The following is a 14993-nucleotide window of genomic DNA, read 5'->3' on the forward strand; positions in this document are numbered from 1 at the left end:
TCCCTTTAATGAAAAACAAGGTTCAATGGAAAACTGAAAGCAACACAAGAGAAAATTATTGAGACAAAGTTTTGCAAAAAAAAAAATCTTCCTTGCGATTGATCAATCGAACAACCATTCTATCTTCTTATAAAGCATTTATTTTTTATAAAGATTACAATAGCTCTGATCTCACAATAATCTGCCGAAAGCGAAAAGGTTAGGCAGCAGTAAAAGATAAGGTAAAAGGAGAACATAATAAGACATTGTTCAAACTGGGAAGCATTTGACTGGGACAGTGAATATCTGAAGCTAAAGTGCTGCTTGTTTCACTGGCATCAAAAGATGAATCTTTATGAAATGTTTCCAAAAATTTCCTCTGCTAATTACTTTATTCCATGTCCCATGTTCATGCAGTAGTGCACTGCTGTGGGCTGCTGCAGACACAGACTTGATGCTCTTATAAAATGCCATAGCACACCGAGTCCAAGTGTTTCCATATTGCAAACCATCCGGCAACCTTTTTCTTTTTATTTAGTGTGTGTTCACTCTGCTGTCTCTTGTGCCCTGCTAGCTTCCTCTGAGCTTTCTGCTCCTGTACAGAGTGTCATTTTGCTCACAGCATCCCAGCAACAATACATCCGGATTTGCCGAAGCTCTCTGCGGAAAGATTTGTGGAAAACATAGTAGACTAAGGGGTTGTACACTGTTGAGCATTTTGCAAAGAGGCAGGGTAGCAAGCTGACAATGGGTGCCACGCTGTCTTTGCCATCAGAGTGAAACATGGTCCAGAGACTGATGAACACGTAGGGCGTCCAGGATACAATAAAGCCGGCACTGATCAGGATGCCCATCTGAAACACACAAGAAAAAACTGAAAGCAGAAAGCAGTTAAAGGAATTTGCATCTAAGATGTAGATGAGATTATTTCTTCATTTGAACAGAATAAAAATGGGTGCCGTCAAAATGAAAGACCACACAGCTGATAAAAACATCACTGTAATCCACAAATAATCCACATCACTCCAGTTCATCAATTAATGTCTTGTGAAGTGAAAAGCTGACTTCAAATTTGTAAAATGTGAGTCCTCTATACCCGCAGTATCGCTGTTGTGTGGATTGCTTGTGGATGATTGTGATGTTTTTAACAGCAGTTTGAACTCTCATTCTGACGGCACCCATTCACTGCAGAGGATCCACTGGTGAGCAAGTGATATAATGCTTTATTTATTCAAATCTGTTATGATGAAGAAACAAACTCATCTACATCTTAGATGGCCTGAGGGTGAGTACGTTTTCAGAAAATGTTAATTTTTGGCTGAACTATTCCTTTAAAAGTAATTAATGTTGGACATGCTACTGCTGTTGTAGTCTGGGGAAAAGGGCACTAATACATTAATTTAAAGTGATGCTCCACATTAACCATTTACTAATTAAGGTTTATGAACAACATAGGCTGTGCTTAAGATTCAGATCCAGTGAAAAGATTGCAGAAATACCTGATTACCATTTTGATCTTAGCTCCAGGGGGGAAAGACCGGACAATACACTATTAAATTGCAAATTCCTGGAAAATGACAAGGCTATTTCTTGGAAATCCTTTACATTCATTAGTGACCTTTAAGGACTGGATGGAGCTTGACCTTTACCCATTTCACTCACTTCTATAATCTGGGCATCGAACAGAAAAAAAACTTAAAAGAAAAAAAATTTAGACCTGAAATCAACTGAGCAAAAAAAAAAGAAAAAGAAAAAACGAGAAGGGTCTGGCTGCAGCCTGGCGCTTGCACTCTCAGGCTTGCACTCTCAGACACTTGCACTTCCACTAGCGACGTCACTTGCAGTCTTTTTTATTTTTTATTTTGTTCTATTTATTGATTACTTTTTGTTTGTATATATATATATATATATGTATGTATGTATGTGTGTATGGTTGTACATACACACATATGTAGTTGCTTTTTTGTTGGTGTTTGGCTCAGTGTTATGTTAGAATCATTATTATACTCTTATACCTTTTGTTCTTTAATCTTTTGAATTGTTTTTAGCTTTATTTTTTGTTTTTCTTTTAAATGCTGAGAGTGCAAGCGCCAGCTGCAGCCAGACCCTTTTGGAAAAAACACTGTTGTGGGCAGAAGGTGGAGCTGGGGTGTGAATCAGTGTCTGTCACTGTAGCAGGAAATACTGTTAAGCTTCCTGCAGATGTGTGAACGCTCCAGGGTTTGCACGTACTGTGACCCTGCATGTTGTTAAAAACTTAAAAGCCAAATTTTTCAACCAGCTTTGTTTTGTCTTTCTCCATGTTAGCTGGAGAAAAAATACAAATGGTCATTTACATATACCATGACACTGTAATAATAAAAGGCTGGTTGAGAAACATCAAACTTGTCCTTTAAAAGAAATTAAAAAAAACCCTAGCCATAATTTTAGTGTACATACTGTCAACTAGAAGGAAATTTGAAAATCTGAAAACTTCAGAAATCAAATATTTGATAGCTATGCTCACTAAAGGTAATATTAAGGCTATTTTGACTAAATTTCGCAGACAAAAATGTCTATTGTCTATTGTCAACAGCTGACATTTTAAAACCAAGTAGTTTTCTCTTAAGTCTTGGCCATTATGGCAAATTTGTGACCAACTTGCAGAATTTTGCCCCTTCGTAGATTTACCAGATTGCATGGTTTCCTATTTAAATGACTAGATTTTGACAAAAAAAAAAACCACAGTGTGCTATAGACGGAGCTATGAAGTATTTTGCTCTATATAAATATCGTGTCACCCCGATTTCTTCCTTGTCGACTTTTCCCACGTTTTCACAGCAGCTTTATCAAGAACAGGCTTGCGCTGCGGTGAGTGATGCGGGCGAGCTCGGAAATTGTGTGAAGCTGGCCAGTCAGATTGGAGCCTGGCAATTTCAAGAAAGCTCTTAACATTTTTGTGTGCAATTTCGGATATCCCTTACCAGGGTGACTTTCCTCTCAACGGCCCCAGAGTTGGGAAGGTTATCATTGCTCTGGATGGACTGATAGGCCTTGTGGAGCTTCCAGGCGATGCCAGTGTAGGAGAACAAGATGACCGCACATGGGATCAGGGTGCACAGGATGGCCAAAGCCATAATGAACGAAGAGCCATTTAAGGAGTGCTGGTACCCGGTCCAGTCCACAGAGCAGGCCAAACCGAAGGGTTCCGGCCCATATCCTCCCCATCCCAGAAAAGGAAACAATGCCCAGAGCAGAGAATACAGCCAGATCACACCGATCAATATACTGATAGTTTTTCTTTGAAACTTGCTACCTGGAACAGAGAGATAAGAAAAAGTTATTTGATGCTGTTCTTCATAGGGGAAAGCTCATTCTTTAGAGTTTTTATCAAACATGTAGAGGTTTAGAAATAGAGTTTAGCCATGCGTAGAAAGACATCTGAAGAATCCTCAAGTAATTCCCACTGCCAATAACCTATTTTTCCATATTTAGAGCTTTGTAAATTGGAGAGGCAATGTGAAGGCAATTAACCTTTAACCTTTTCTGAAAAGAAAAACAGAGCAACAAGAAACTGTCTAATTGGAAAACAATTGGGTTTAAATAGATCCCTCAAATTTCAGATGAACCATCATTATGCTTGTCTATATTCTCCATTGACCTTTTCATGCATCATTAAAGATTTCATGGATAGATGTTCCTTGTGTTTCGAGAGCAAATAAGCAGTTACGGTTTGGGTACAAATTAATGACCAATTAAAAATATATAAGAGTCTACATACAGGTACTTTAGAACATTTCAAAAACTCATTCTGGATGATAAATCATGCCTAAAATGGGCCATTCTGTTGGCCGAGCGTGTGTTGTACGGTACTGTAAATGCACAAAAGATTGAGAAGGACAGAATTCGATGCAAGTAGCCTATTTAGACAAGAAACCTTTTCTGGAAAGTTTATATAGTCTGTTGTCAATTTGAATACATGTAAATACCTATTGAAAATTACTGTTTACTGCAAGAGCGTATACATCTGTTTCCATCCAATCAGCAGCTAATGGACAGAACCGAGTCTCCGTCTTACATTTTTTTTTTTTTCAATAATCTGTTTCACTTCGATGAACATCACAATACAAAGAAAAGATTGTTTTTTGTTGTTGTAGATAGCTCTAAATCTTTGACTATTTTTCTTTCATCTGCAACCATAGAAAACGTTACTTTAACATAATTATTGCATAGCACATAATGGCACAATTTAAATTCTGTGAGTCCTGGCATTTGTGGTGGCAACGTTATTATTTGTGGCTTCCTGCCATTTGTGATAATTCTGCTTTCTTAATTAAACAATAGAAACATTCAAAAACACAAAGATGTTTAATTTCTCTGATTTTGATTGTATAACTGTGATTACACAGACTTGGGCTAGTTGCTACACTTTTTACAGTGAATATTTATTAGTCTGGGTTTAGTTTTGAAAGTCAAGCAGTATGGACTCAAACTTTAAAATCTTGGCTACATAAAAGCTACTGAACATTTCCACTATTATTGCCAAGAAAATAAATATGGTTCATTAAACACACATTGACCTTTTGTGTCCCAAAACCCAATGTTCTTAGATGCAACAACAATGAAATGAAATTAAATGCTGAATCAATAAACTAATGAATGTTTTTACATTTTAAAATCCTGTTTTTAAATGTCATTTAGGCCTTAATGGAATCATCACAGCACCTGATTTCGGAGGGTTTCCTGTCACCAGATATCTGACTAACCCCATGACGGCCAGGGTCATGATGCTGGCCACGCTGAAGATCATACCCATCAGGCCATAGTACAGGCAGGAAGGGTCACCTCCAATCCAGGCGTGGTTGAAGGCAGAGGCGATTGAGAGCGGGTACATGCTGAAAGCCATACCAATGTCAGTCACAGCCAGATTGACTGTGAGGAGCTCAGGAGCTTTGAGAGCACTGTGATGCCAGGCGGCTGTTACTAGGACGGCTGCGTTGCCCAGGATGGAGAGAATGGCTGGAAAAAAAAATTGCTAAAAAAGTAAAAATCTAAATAGCTAAATAGCAAGATTGTGTTTTTAATTTATGAGTTTAGAGGCTTGTAACATTGTATCTTCACCTGTACTGTATAAGATAATATAACATTACATTCATCCAGCCAAAGTTGAATAAATTGTGTATGGCAGCTTGTATATTTGGCAGCCTGGTAAATGGCGAGAAATTTCTATTTTAAATGGCTAAAATAATCTTTTTGTTGTTGTTGTTGTTGATTATTTTATTTGACTAACTTTAAATTGAATTAAAATCATTTTATTTAAATTACTGTTAAAATATTAGCAGAATATAAAAAAGCAAATTGATCTCCAAGCGATTCTTTTAGCACGCACACATACACATAGTTTAAACGCGGGACTTCTCATATAGCGTGCCAGCGTGCTTACGTCAGGAGGCACGTGCATTACGCAGGCCTGTACAGGTGGATGTAAATTCAACACAACATAAAGATCAACGCCCAAAAATGATGTTCAAAATTATGCATGAAAAGTATATTCAAATGTATATATTTTCATTTATGTTAGTGACTTGTTAGGGAAACAAACAAGCGATCTGCGGGTTTTTGACTTAAGCTGTATATGATTATTGTGTTGAGTCGATGCTGCTGGTTAATTGTTGTACCGTAATTTAATTTTTCTGTTTTTTGTTGTTGTTTGTCACTCAGGAATTGGCCTGCTGCGATACTAAATTAGACAAAACGAACTTCCCCTCAGACAGAATTATTGATGTGTCCTGAACTGAATTGTTTCAATAGTTGACTATTACCGGTGAGATTATACACTTTGACGATATGGCAACTATTAATAAAGTAGGCCTATTAATGTGCAGGATTTCGTTTGTTGTTGGCATGCGGTAATGACATCACCTGGCTCATTCTCATCTGCATCTTGTCGCCCTAGAACAGTTTGTTAACAGGCAAATAGACATTTTAAATCTAAAATAAATCTATAATAAGTTGATAATGACAACACGTATGTCTTGTTGATCGAACTTTTTAGCCATTTTGACTGTTATGGTTGCTAAAACGTTGTTTGAAGATGCTGTTGAAATAATGTGTACTTTTATGAATATGTATTTTGTAAGCTTGAAGGATCCCCACCTTTGTTATGACTTGTTTTGTTGGTTCAACCTTTGAATCATTTGCAATAAGCAAATAGATTGTATGGCTATACGTGGTACAGTCTCAGTGCTCTGTATAGCCAATCCATTTCTTGCTTTTTAGCCAATACAGTATATGCATATCATTTTTTTCCAAAGCTTTTTTGTTTATCTCTGTAAGCTGAAGAATCCATGGAAATACCAGTGAAAAATCTAAATGTCACTAAGCAATCATGATGACTCTTCAGCTGAAAAAATATATTCTACTTCATCTGTTTGTGATGAAAATCCCCCCAAAGATCAATTTTGCAGACCCTGGGTTGAACAGCAAGGCATGTCATGTTAATCTAGCCAACAGCAGTATGAAAGCAGGGAAGATATCTGACTCATTCTCTTGTGCAGTCAACAGTGTTCTTAGAAATATTTGTAAGAAAAACAAGAGTGGTCTTTTGAGAGATGGCATCTGTACAGTAATATTCAATTTTACATTATTCATTTCCAAGCAGCTGCAGTCATGGAGTCTGAGGTGAATTAAAACCTTAAGCAACCTTAAGTACGTATAATATGTATTAAAAAGACTGTCCATGTAAAACCATAAAATTGATATGTTCCACACCTGAAAGGAATGTTCTTGGATCACAATATCAAACCAAGTGGCATTTATTTAAAAGAAAGACAGCATAATTAAGCACACTTTTTAATCAGATTATTTCACAAGAAAAACTTTGTGGTCATAATATTTGAATAATATTAAAAGTTAATGTGATTCTCTACACCTGTGGTTACTGTGATAGGACACCTATGTGAACTTGAGGAGAACTGACTAAAGACATCCACAAAAAATCTCTGATGCCAGTTTGTTTGCAAGTCATCGCAGAAATGGCTCACAAAGTTAGTTTAGAGAATAACTCTTAACGCTATTTTTGTTTGCTGATGCCACTTTGATATTTTATCATCTGTGCAATGATATATTTTTAGTGTCCATATACGTTTTTCTGTCTGCTGTACATAGCCAAAGCAATAATATCTGCTCCTTATAGAAAAAAACATTTTTTTTGTTGACTGAGGAATCTTTAACTTTGTACAGTATGAATCATTTATGTGGATTTATCATTGAGTTTTAATAGGGTCTTGTATTACTCACTATATATTTATTCTCACAAACTCCTAGTTTTTGTTTTTTTTGGTTCTGAAGGCATTTAAGTCAGTTAATTCATTCATCATCTCAGTGCTTTTGATGTTATTAGTTAAACAGTCTTGCATAGATATGTTTGGAAAATATTTGTCAAAAGGAGGAGTTAGATGGTTTTAGTATCTGAATTAAACTGTGAAGTAAATTTTTTTTCAAGCCCTTTTTTGAGTTTATGTGGCCATTTTTCACATTTTCTCTAACCTTTACAGTTAAATGGGTTACATTTTGTGGCTTTGCATTTAAGGGATGTTCATGCATGACACGTTCTTACATTAAAAAAAATTGATTTATGTTCTGTCAAAACAAGAAAAAAAAAAAGAGCTACTTTTTGAAGCTTAGTTTTAATAAATGTTATGTCTGTTTAATGTCTTTTTTGGCATCCTATGACTGCTTTAAAATAATTCATTCACTGTCCACAGTTAAAGCACTACAGTTATGGATGATGACTCAGAAGAATATAAATTATCCAAGGATTTCAAGCCCTTTTCGCAACTTAGTGTTCATGAATGATCTTTCGGGACTAAAAAGGAAGATTTTAGATCGGAATTGTTTTTTTTGCTTATTTAAAAAATATCCTTTTCATCATTTAGCACATCCATTTCCAATGACTTGTATGTATAATCTGCTACTTTTATGTGCCATAAACCACTTTAAAAAGACAATTAAAATGTTGTTTAAAGGCTGTTTGCATTTTATGTAACCCAGGCTCATTGGAAATATTTGCCTGTGATGGCATTTCTGCAAAATGATATTACATTGCTTCTTGCACATTTTGCAACACTTCCATGTGAAATATCTAGTGAGTGGCACAATAAGTTCTATCTGAAACAGATGAACAAGTATCTGGCAATGTCCATTGGCAAATAGGTTAATGCTATTGCAAGTGCAGTGCTGTACCAGGTGAGCTACCGAGCAAGTTTACTACATCATAAAAGCCATATATAGAGCTGGTTATGCGATGCAAGCGTCAAAATATATTAGTTAACAATCCATGCACTATGGTAAATGTGTTCTGAAGTCAACATAGTAGGCTATTGTTTACAAAAAAATTGTCTTTATTAATTGATAATCTTTCACTGTAATCATAATTTGTGTGAACAGGAACTTGTTTTACTGCCACTAGTGTACATTCCAGCTGGAAACTGGAGTGAATTGAATGCAAACGTACGTTTTCGGAGATTTGAAAAAATCTACTTAGAGGCATGTTTTACCAATGAGCCTAAGATTTTTTTTTCTCTGTGTTTATGTGATGTAATTTTTCATGCAAGTGCAGTGCTGTACCAGGTGAGCTACCGAGCAAGTTTACTATGTCCACAAAGCCATACATATGGAGATGGTTATGTGATGCAAATGTTAAAATGTATTACTTTACAAATCATGCACAATGGTAAAAAATACCTTCCCACATAATCATAATTTGTTTGAAAAGTAATAAAAGTTGTTGCCATTTTACAGCAGATAGTGTTCATTGCAGCTGGAAACTGCAGTGAATTGTATGTAGGTATATATGGAGTTTTGCAAAAATGTAAGTAAAGGCATGATTTTACAAGATGTGGTCCACTATGTAATGCTAATAAAACACGTCCTCAAATTGGTGAGCTAGTTATGCCAGCAATTAATTGCTTGCATTTTTCTAATTAAATTTCCAATGAAAATATGACCAACACATGGCTCTTGTGTGACAAAGCCAGCCTTGGGAGACTGTGCTTTATCTGTAGTTTGTTGTAAGCAGGTCTTTTCACATTAGCACATTTAATGTCACATTACTAACATTTCAACATCTGTTCATATCAGGTTCATAAATAGACCTATTAATCCAGGCAGGGACTTTAACCTTATGACAGGGTTAAAGCAGATTCTCAGAAAAGCCTAACAGGTATTCTTTAAAGCTGTTGCATGACAACAGTGGCACTCTGACGCTAATATATAATTTCACTGCTCTTGCATTGATAGCAGAGTACACAGGCAACTGTTAATTAGAAAAATAATTACAGAATGTTTTTTCTGCACTCTGTCTGTATTGTGAGGTGCTAAAAAGTGATTAAGCAAAAGAACAATATTGCTTTATATTTTGTTTAATCTCACTCTAATCAGACAAATCTCCTGACATGGCATTGCATCCTTTGCAGGAAAGCATTAAGCTGGTGTTAATTTACTGAGCTGTTAACTGTTTACATAACTAGGCTCTAAAGATACGATTTTAAGTGCTGCTCATTTACTTGCGCTCCTACACTATAACTAGAACTAGACAGAAATGGGGTACATTTGTCAGATATTTCTTAGTGCATTCTTAGAGATTTGCACACAGTCAAGAGATGTCTCTGATAGCATTACAAAGACGTTCATCAGCTCAGTGATTTCCTTTGTACTTCTCAGTGGAGCACAAACACATACTGTTGAGCACATCTGCACTGGCGGTGTCCGAAAGCTGAAAAACGCTACCTTCGTTTATATTGCATATTGTCCAATTAAGAGACCTTTGTGTGGTCAGTTTGTATTCACCTTATATAAACTGCAAAGTTTATTTTTAGTTTCACAAGAAATTATAATTTCAGTCTTCATCATTTCTTCAAAAGTTTACTTCAAAATTTCACATTTATTTTAATGTTACTTGCCGTTTCTTAGTAATTATTAGTGAAAATTTACAAGCAATTTCAGAGTGAAAATTGCTTCAAAATAAATTCTACACCAATTTTTTTCACACAGTCTTGTTTGTGAACAATAAAACAAAAATATATATAAACATAAACATATATATATATAACCCTCCCAGAGGGCATGGGAGGAACATGTTCAATGATCTTATTCCTCTGACCTTCAAAGAGATGAAAAGAGTATTTCTTCTGCTCCACAGTATATGCACTTTCAACTCATGGTATGAAAGCACGTACAGATCCCCCCCAGAGTTTAATACACATTTAAAATAAAAGTATAAAGAGAGAATAAATGCAGTGAACCTAGAAGAACCACTTTTGCTTCCCTAAAGAACAGTTCTTAAAAGAACCATTTTTGTTTTTAATGTGAAGAACATTTTAAAAATCTTAAGAGCCTTTTGTGGAATTCCTTGGATTATAAAGGTTCTTAAAGGGATAGTTCACCCAAAAATGAAAATTTGATGTTTATCTGCTTACCCCCAGGGCATCCAAGATGTAGGTGACTTTGTTTCTTCAGTAGAACACAAATGATGATTTTTAACTTTAACTGTTGCAGTCTATCAGTCGTATAATGCATGGCAATGGTAACAAAATCTATGAGAGTAAAAAAAACATGCACAGACAAATCCAAATTAAACCCTGCGGCTCGTGACGACACATTGATGTCCTAAGACACGAAACGATCGGTTTGTGCCAGAAACCGAACAGTATTTATATCATTTTTTACCTCTAATACACCAAGATAAACATAAAATTTTCATTTTTGGGTGAACTATCCCTTTAATGGAACTATTCTGTAGATGGCAATAAAGAACTTTGTGTATGTAGAACTGCAAGTATTATACTTGAATTGATTCTCAGAGCAAGACTTTTTCCTTTTTGTGCATTGATGAATATCAAAGTGCAATCAAAACATTTATCCATAGTGAGCAATTCATATTTCTAGATTCATAGAGGTCTCTACTGGCATTCAGTAGATCTTTCAGCAGTGCTATACATAGCTAAAAAGTCATTACAACACTCTAAACCAGATAAAACTTAACTAACATGGAATTAGTGTAAATACAAATTGTGTTGCCCAATTCACCACCCTTTTGAATGCTGCTGTGGAGAATCTTTTGCGCATTTTTTTATTTATGTTGTAAAGAGCATAAAATGGTCCTATTCATTCATATCTGTGTACTTAAAAAATTGATGTAAAAGAGCTGGTGACAATGGACCTCATTCATGAAACACGAGCAGAACGAATTTGTGTGTAAATCGTTAGTAAAGCCGTTCTGACATAAACTTTCGAATTCATGAAAATGTTCGTAACTGAATTTGATGCACTGCCATTATAATATTTGACAAGTTTGTTTGCTCCGTTTTTTTTTTCTTGTAGCTGAGAGTTGATAAACTGTTTAGCTTTGGGTAAAACGCAGCGCTTGTCACTGTCACTTTTTACCCAACAGCCCAATCAATGGAGGAGGGGCGGGACAAATACTACACCGTCCTACTTGTACAACAGCTGAACAACAATAGAGAAGTTCATATTGCTGGTTACTGCATTTTTATATTCAGTAATATTCTTCAAAATGAGAGACTAGTAATACGGTACTGCCGTGGATATTTCAAATCATAGCAACCAAAACGTCTCTCAGCTAGAAAAACGCTGTGCCACCAAAGCGTTCTCCAGCACCACCAGCTGGCCGTTTTAAGAAGAGCGCCTGACAGTTTTTCAGCTGGCTAAAAACGCTTTTGTGGACACACGTTATTGAATATTTATTGTTAGGCATATGGCCTATTAGTGTTTTATGCATTTATGCAATATACTGGAACCAAACCTGAGAAAGTAGACCAGAATATTCCACTGCGTTCCTGGACACGCAATTTACGTAGCTGTAATTCATAGGCGGGGATTATGCTAATTGTGAATGAGCGTGCACGAGCGCCCTATTTATCTAACTATCAAATCTGATGTGTACGAAGTGTTTGTGAATTCGGAGGAGAGTTTTCGGGAAGGTCCCTTTTACGCGCAAATTACTCAGAATTTACTCCTATATTTACGAATTTTTCATGAATGAGGCCCAGTGAACCTACAGGTACATCTCAAAAAATTAGAATATCATGAAAAAGGTCAATATTTTTTGTCACTCATTTCAGAAAGTGAAACCCATATATTATATAGGTTCAAGGGGAAGTCGTGGCCTAATGGTTAGAGAGTCGGACTCATAACTCGAAGGTTGTGGGTTTGAGTCTCGTACCGGCAGGGATTGTAGGTGGGGGGAGTGAATGTACAGCGCTCTCTCCCACCTTCAATAACACGACTGAGGTGCCCTTGTGCGTAGTGGCTCTTGATGCGCTGACGCCAGCCTCAGTCAACTCCTTGTGAAGCTCCCCCAAATTCTTGCTTGTGCACCTTTTCCTACCACACTTTTTCCTTCCACTCAACTTTCTATGAATATGCTTGGATACAGCACTCTGTGAACAACCAGCTTCTTTAGCAATGAACTTTTGTGGCTTACCCTCCTTGTGGAGGGTGTCAATGACTGTCGTCTGGACCTCTGTCCAGACAGCAGTCTTCCCCATGATTGACTCTATGTGTAATGAATCTATATAATATATGGGTTTCACTTTCTGAAATGAGTGACAAAAAACATTGACCTTTTTCATGATATTCTAATTTTTTTAGATGTACCTGTATATGTCGAGTGAAGCCTTGAAGACGAGAAGCGCATTCTTTAGAACTTGATGTGACTGTATTTGTATGCAGTAGTGCTGGTTGCTGAGTTCATCTCCAATTATACAAGTTATTCATTAACGTGTGTAGTGGCTTTCATCACCTGCTAGGCTGAAATACCTGAGTTTATGTGGAAGTAACTTGTCTCAGCTGCAATATAAAAGAGACTTTGGTTTCCATGGCTTTCTGACTTTGAAATTTCTTTCTGTACATGGCTGCTAATAATGGTGAAAAGCATAATATACTGCGTCAATGACATAATCCCCATCTAGATTTAATAACACTTCTGGTTAATCTGAATGCAACCTGGGACAGAGGCTTGATTGATTATTTTACGTAATTGAATGAGTGATCAATCTGTACTTGAGGCTTATACTGACCGATTGAAAAATAATGACTAAAAGTCTGGATTGCAAGGCTTTTGAACATTGTACGAAAGCATTGCTTGGTCATTTCTAGTCAGTCATGTCACCAATGTCAACTACTGATATTTCATAAATTGAACTGTGCATTCTGCATCTAGTTGATACGATTTCTAATGAGTTGCAGCTTGTTTAGTATCAAATCCATTCTGAGATAAGACGTCATCGAGCAATCATTAATATCATAGGTAACATTTAGTTAATACATTCAGGATACCTGGCTAAAGATGATAGCTATTGAACAAGCTGGTTTTGAGCGTGTGTGGTGGTCATTAGCTGATTCAAGCTGGTCCTAGCATGTTGTAATGAAATGATGGACAAGGCGATTAATGGTGTCTACTAGTGATAACAGTGTGCCAATGTCTGCCAATCCCTTGCATATGAAAATCACAGATTTTATGTACACAGTCTAATGTAACCAGAGGCGGACAGTAACTAAGTACATTTACTTGAGTATTGTACTTAAGTACACTTTTTGAGTATCAGTACTTTACTTGAGTATTATTTTTTCTGGGAACTTATAACTTTAACTTCACTACATTTGAAAGACAAATATTGTACTTTTCACTCCACTACATTTCTATCAAGGTCCTCGAAGTAGAAAGTCGTTATTATATAGCAGCTTTGAAAGTCAGTGGGTGATTTTTTTTCTTCTCTAAAACTTTACTTTCTTTTTTTCAGACAGTTTATCAGTAATCACTCTTGTAGGGCTACATGAAATGATTTCCCAGCATTTTTTGAACACTGACCAGCTGCAAATGTGATATTTATTTACAACAATTCAATAATAAGAAGTTGATATTGTGGTATATATTAGACACAATATTTTCAGATTTTGCTAAATTGTGTACGTGAAAATATTACCTATAAAGCCACAGAAAAACTGTTGTGCATCTCCTAATAAAACACAATAGGTGTTGGACATGAAGGAGCACTGCAGACCATTCTGTGTGTGACATCAAAGTACAGCGAGAGCGATTAGACAGCATTTAAAAAATGTTTGTTTTGATGTCAAATAAGTCTTGCTGTTTTGCTTTTTTGTTAAAGCAGTGTTGCTGTTGTAAAGTTATACAGCTACAGTTGTGTTGCTGGGTTTTAAAGCAGGTTTGATTTTGTTTCTTCCTCATCGCTCTGTATTTACAGGATTTCACTGTCCACTCTGTTCAAATGTGGTTGAATGGCTACACATAGATGTGTGCACACACTGTCAGAGCTGTGTGAGATAACTACCATCCTGCTTTTGTGGGGGTGTTAAATATTTATTTATTTATGTTTTTTTCCCCCCATAGGTAGGTTTTTAACATTCTAAAAGCTCTTTATTATTAAATTACAAACATAAAAAAATATATGTAGATCAAACAACTTGGAAAAAAATTAATATGTTTTGTGTGAATGTTTCAGTTTCTCAAAGTCTCGTTTAAACTAAATGCATTTATCAAATCTGAGAATGTGGATCCTACAGATTACATATTTCACCAGTGACAATAGGGCTGCACAATTAATCAAATTTCTAATCGCGATTACAATTATGGATGCCACAATTACGTAATCGTCCAAAGCGGCAATTAATCGTTCAAAGTCCACTTGTGTTATTCTGCACGCTTAAGATATGTTTTTTCTTTCTACATGTTATCGTAAGGGGTTTTCCATTGTTTTAGTTTTAGTTTTAGTATAACATTATAATACCATTCATATTTTTACTTTTTTATAAGTTAAAAAAGAAACCAATCCGATGTATATTTGACATTTGAGGCTTAATACTATAGAAAAGCACTAAAGGTTTTTCAGTTAGAGTGTTTTCAGCTTGTTTATTTTCATATAAAAATACGGCATGCAGTTGCATCAAACAATGGTATAAACATCATTCAATGTAAATTGTGATAATCGTAATTA

The 14993-nt window shown here is 35.9% G+C and overlaps 1 protein-coding gene across 1 annotated transcript in view; it reads right to left on the minus strand.

The window, feature by feature from the left end:
* Nucleotides 1–169: 169 nt before the first annotated feature.
* Nucleotides 170–14993, minus strand: part of opn8a (opsin 8, group member a) — a 15760-nt gene continuing 936 nt past the window's right edge. Inside the window, exons 2-4 of the mRNA XM_016474232.1 lie at nucleotides 4684–4977; nucleotides 2943–3274; nucleotides 170–833 (exon numbers count right to left, since the gene is read on the minus strand). Of these exons, the coding sequence (XP_016329718.1) occupies nucleotides 525–833; nucleotides 2943–3274; nucleotides 4684–4977 (935 nt within the window). The 3' untranslated portion in view covers nucleotides 170–524. The remainder of the gene's footprint in view (nucleotides 834–2942; nucleotides 3275–4683; nucleotides 4978–14993) is intronic.

This window comes from Sinocyclocheilus anshuiensis, unplaced genomic scaffold (genome assembly GCF_001515605.1).
Source record: "Sinocyclocheilus anshuiensis isolate Anshui unplaced genomic scaffold, SAMN03320099.WGS_v1.1 scaffold1049, whole genome shotgun sequence".
Taxonomy (NCBI): Eukaryota; Metazoa; Chordata; class Actinopteri; order Cypriniformes; family Cyprinidae; genus Sinocyclocheilus; species Sinocyclocheilus anshuiensis.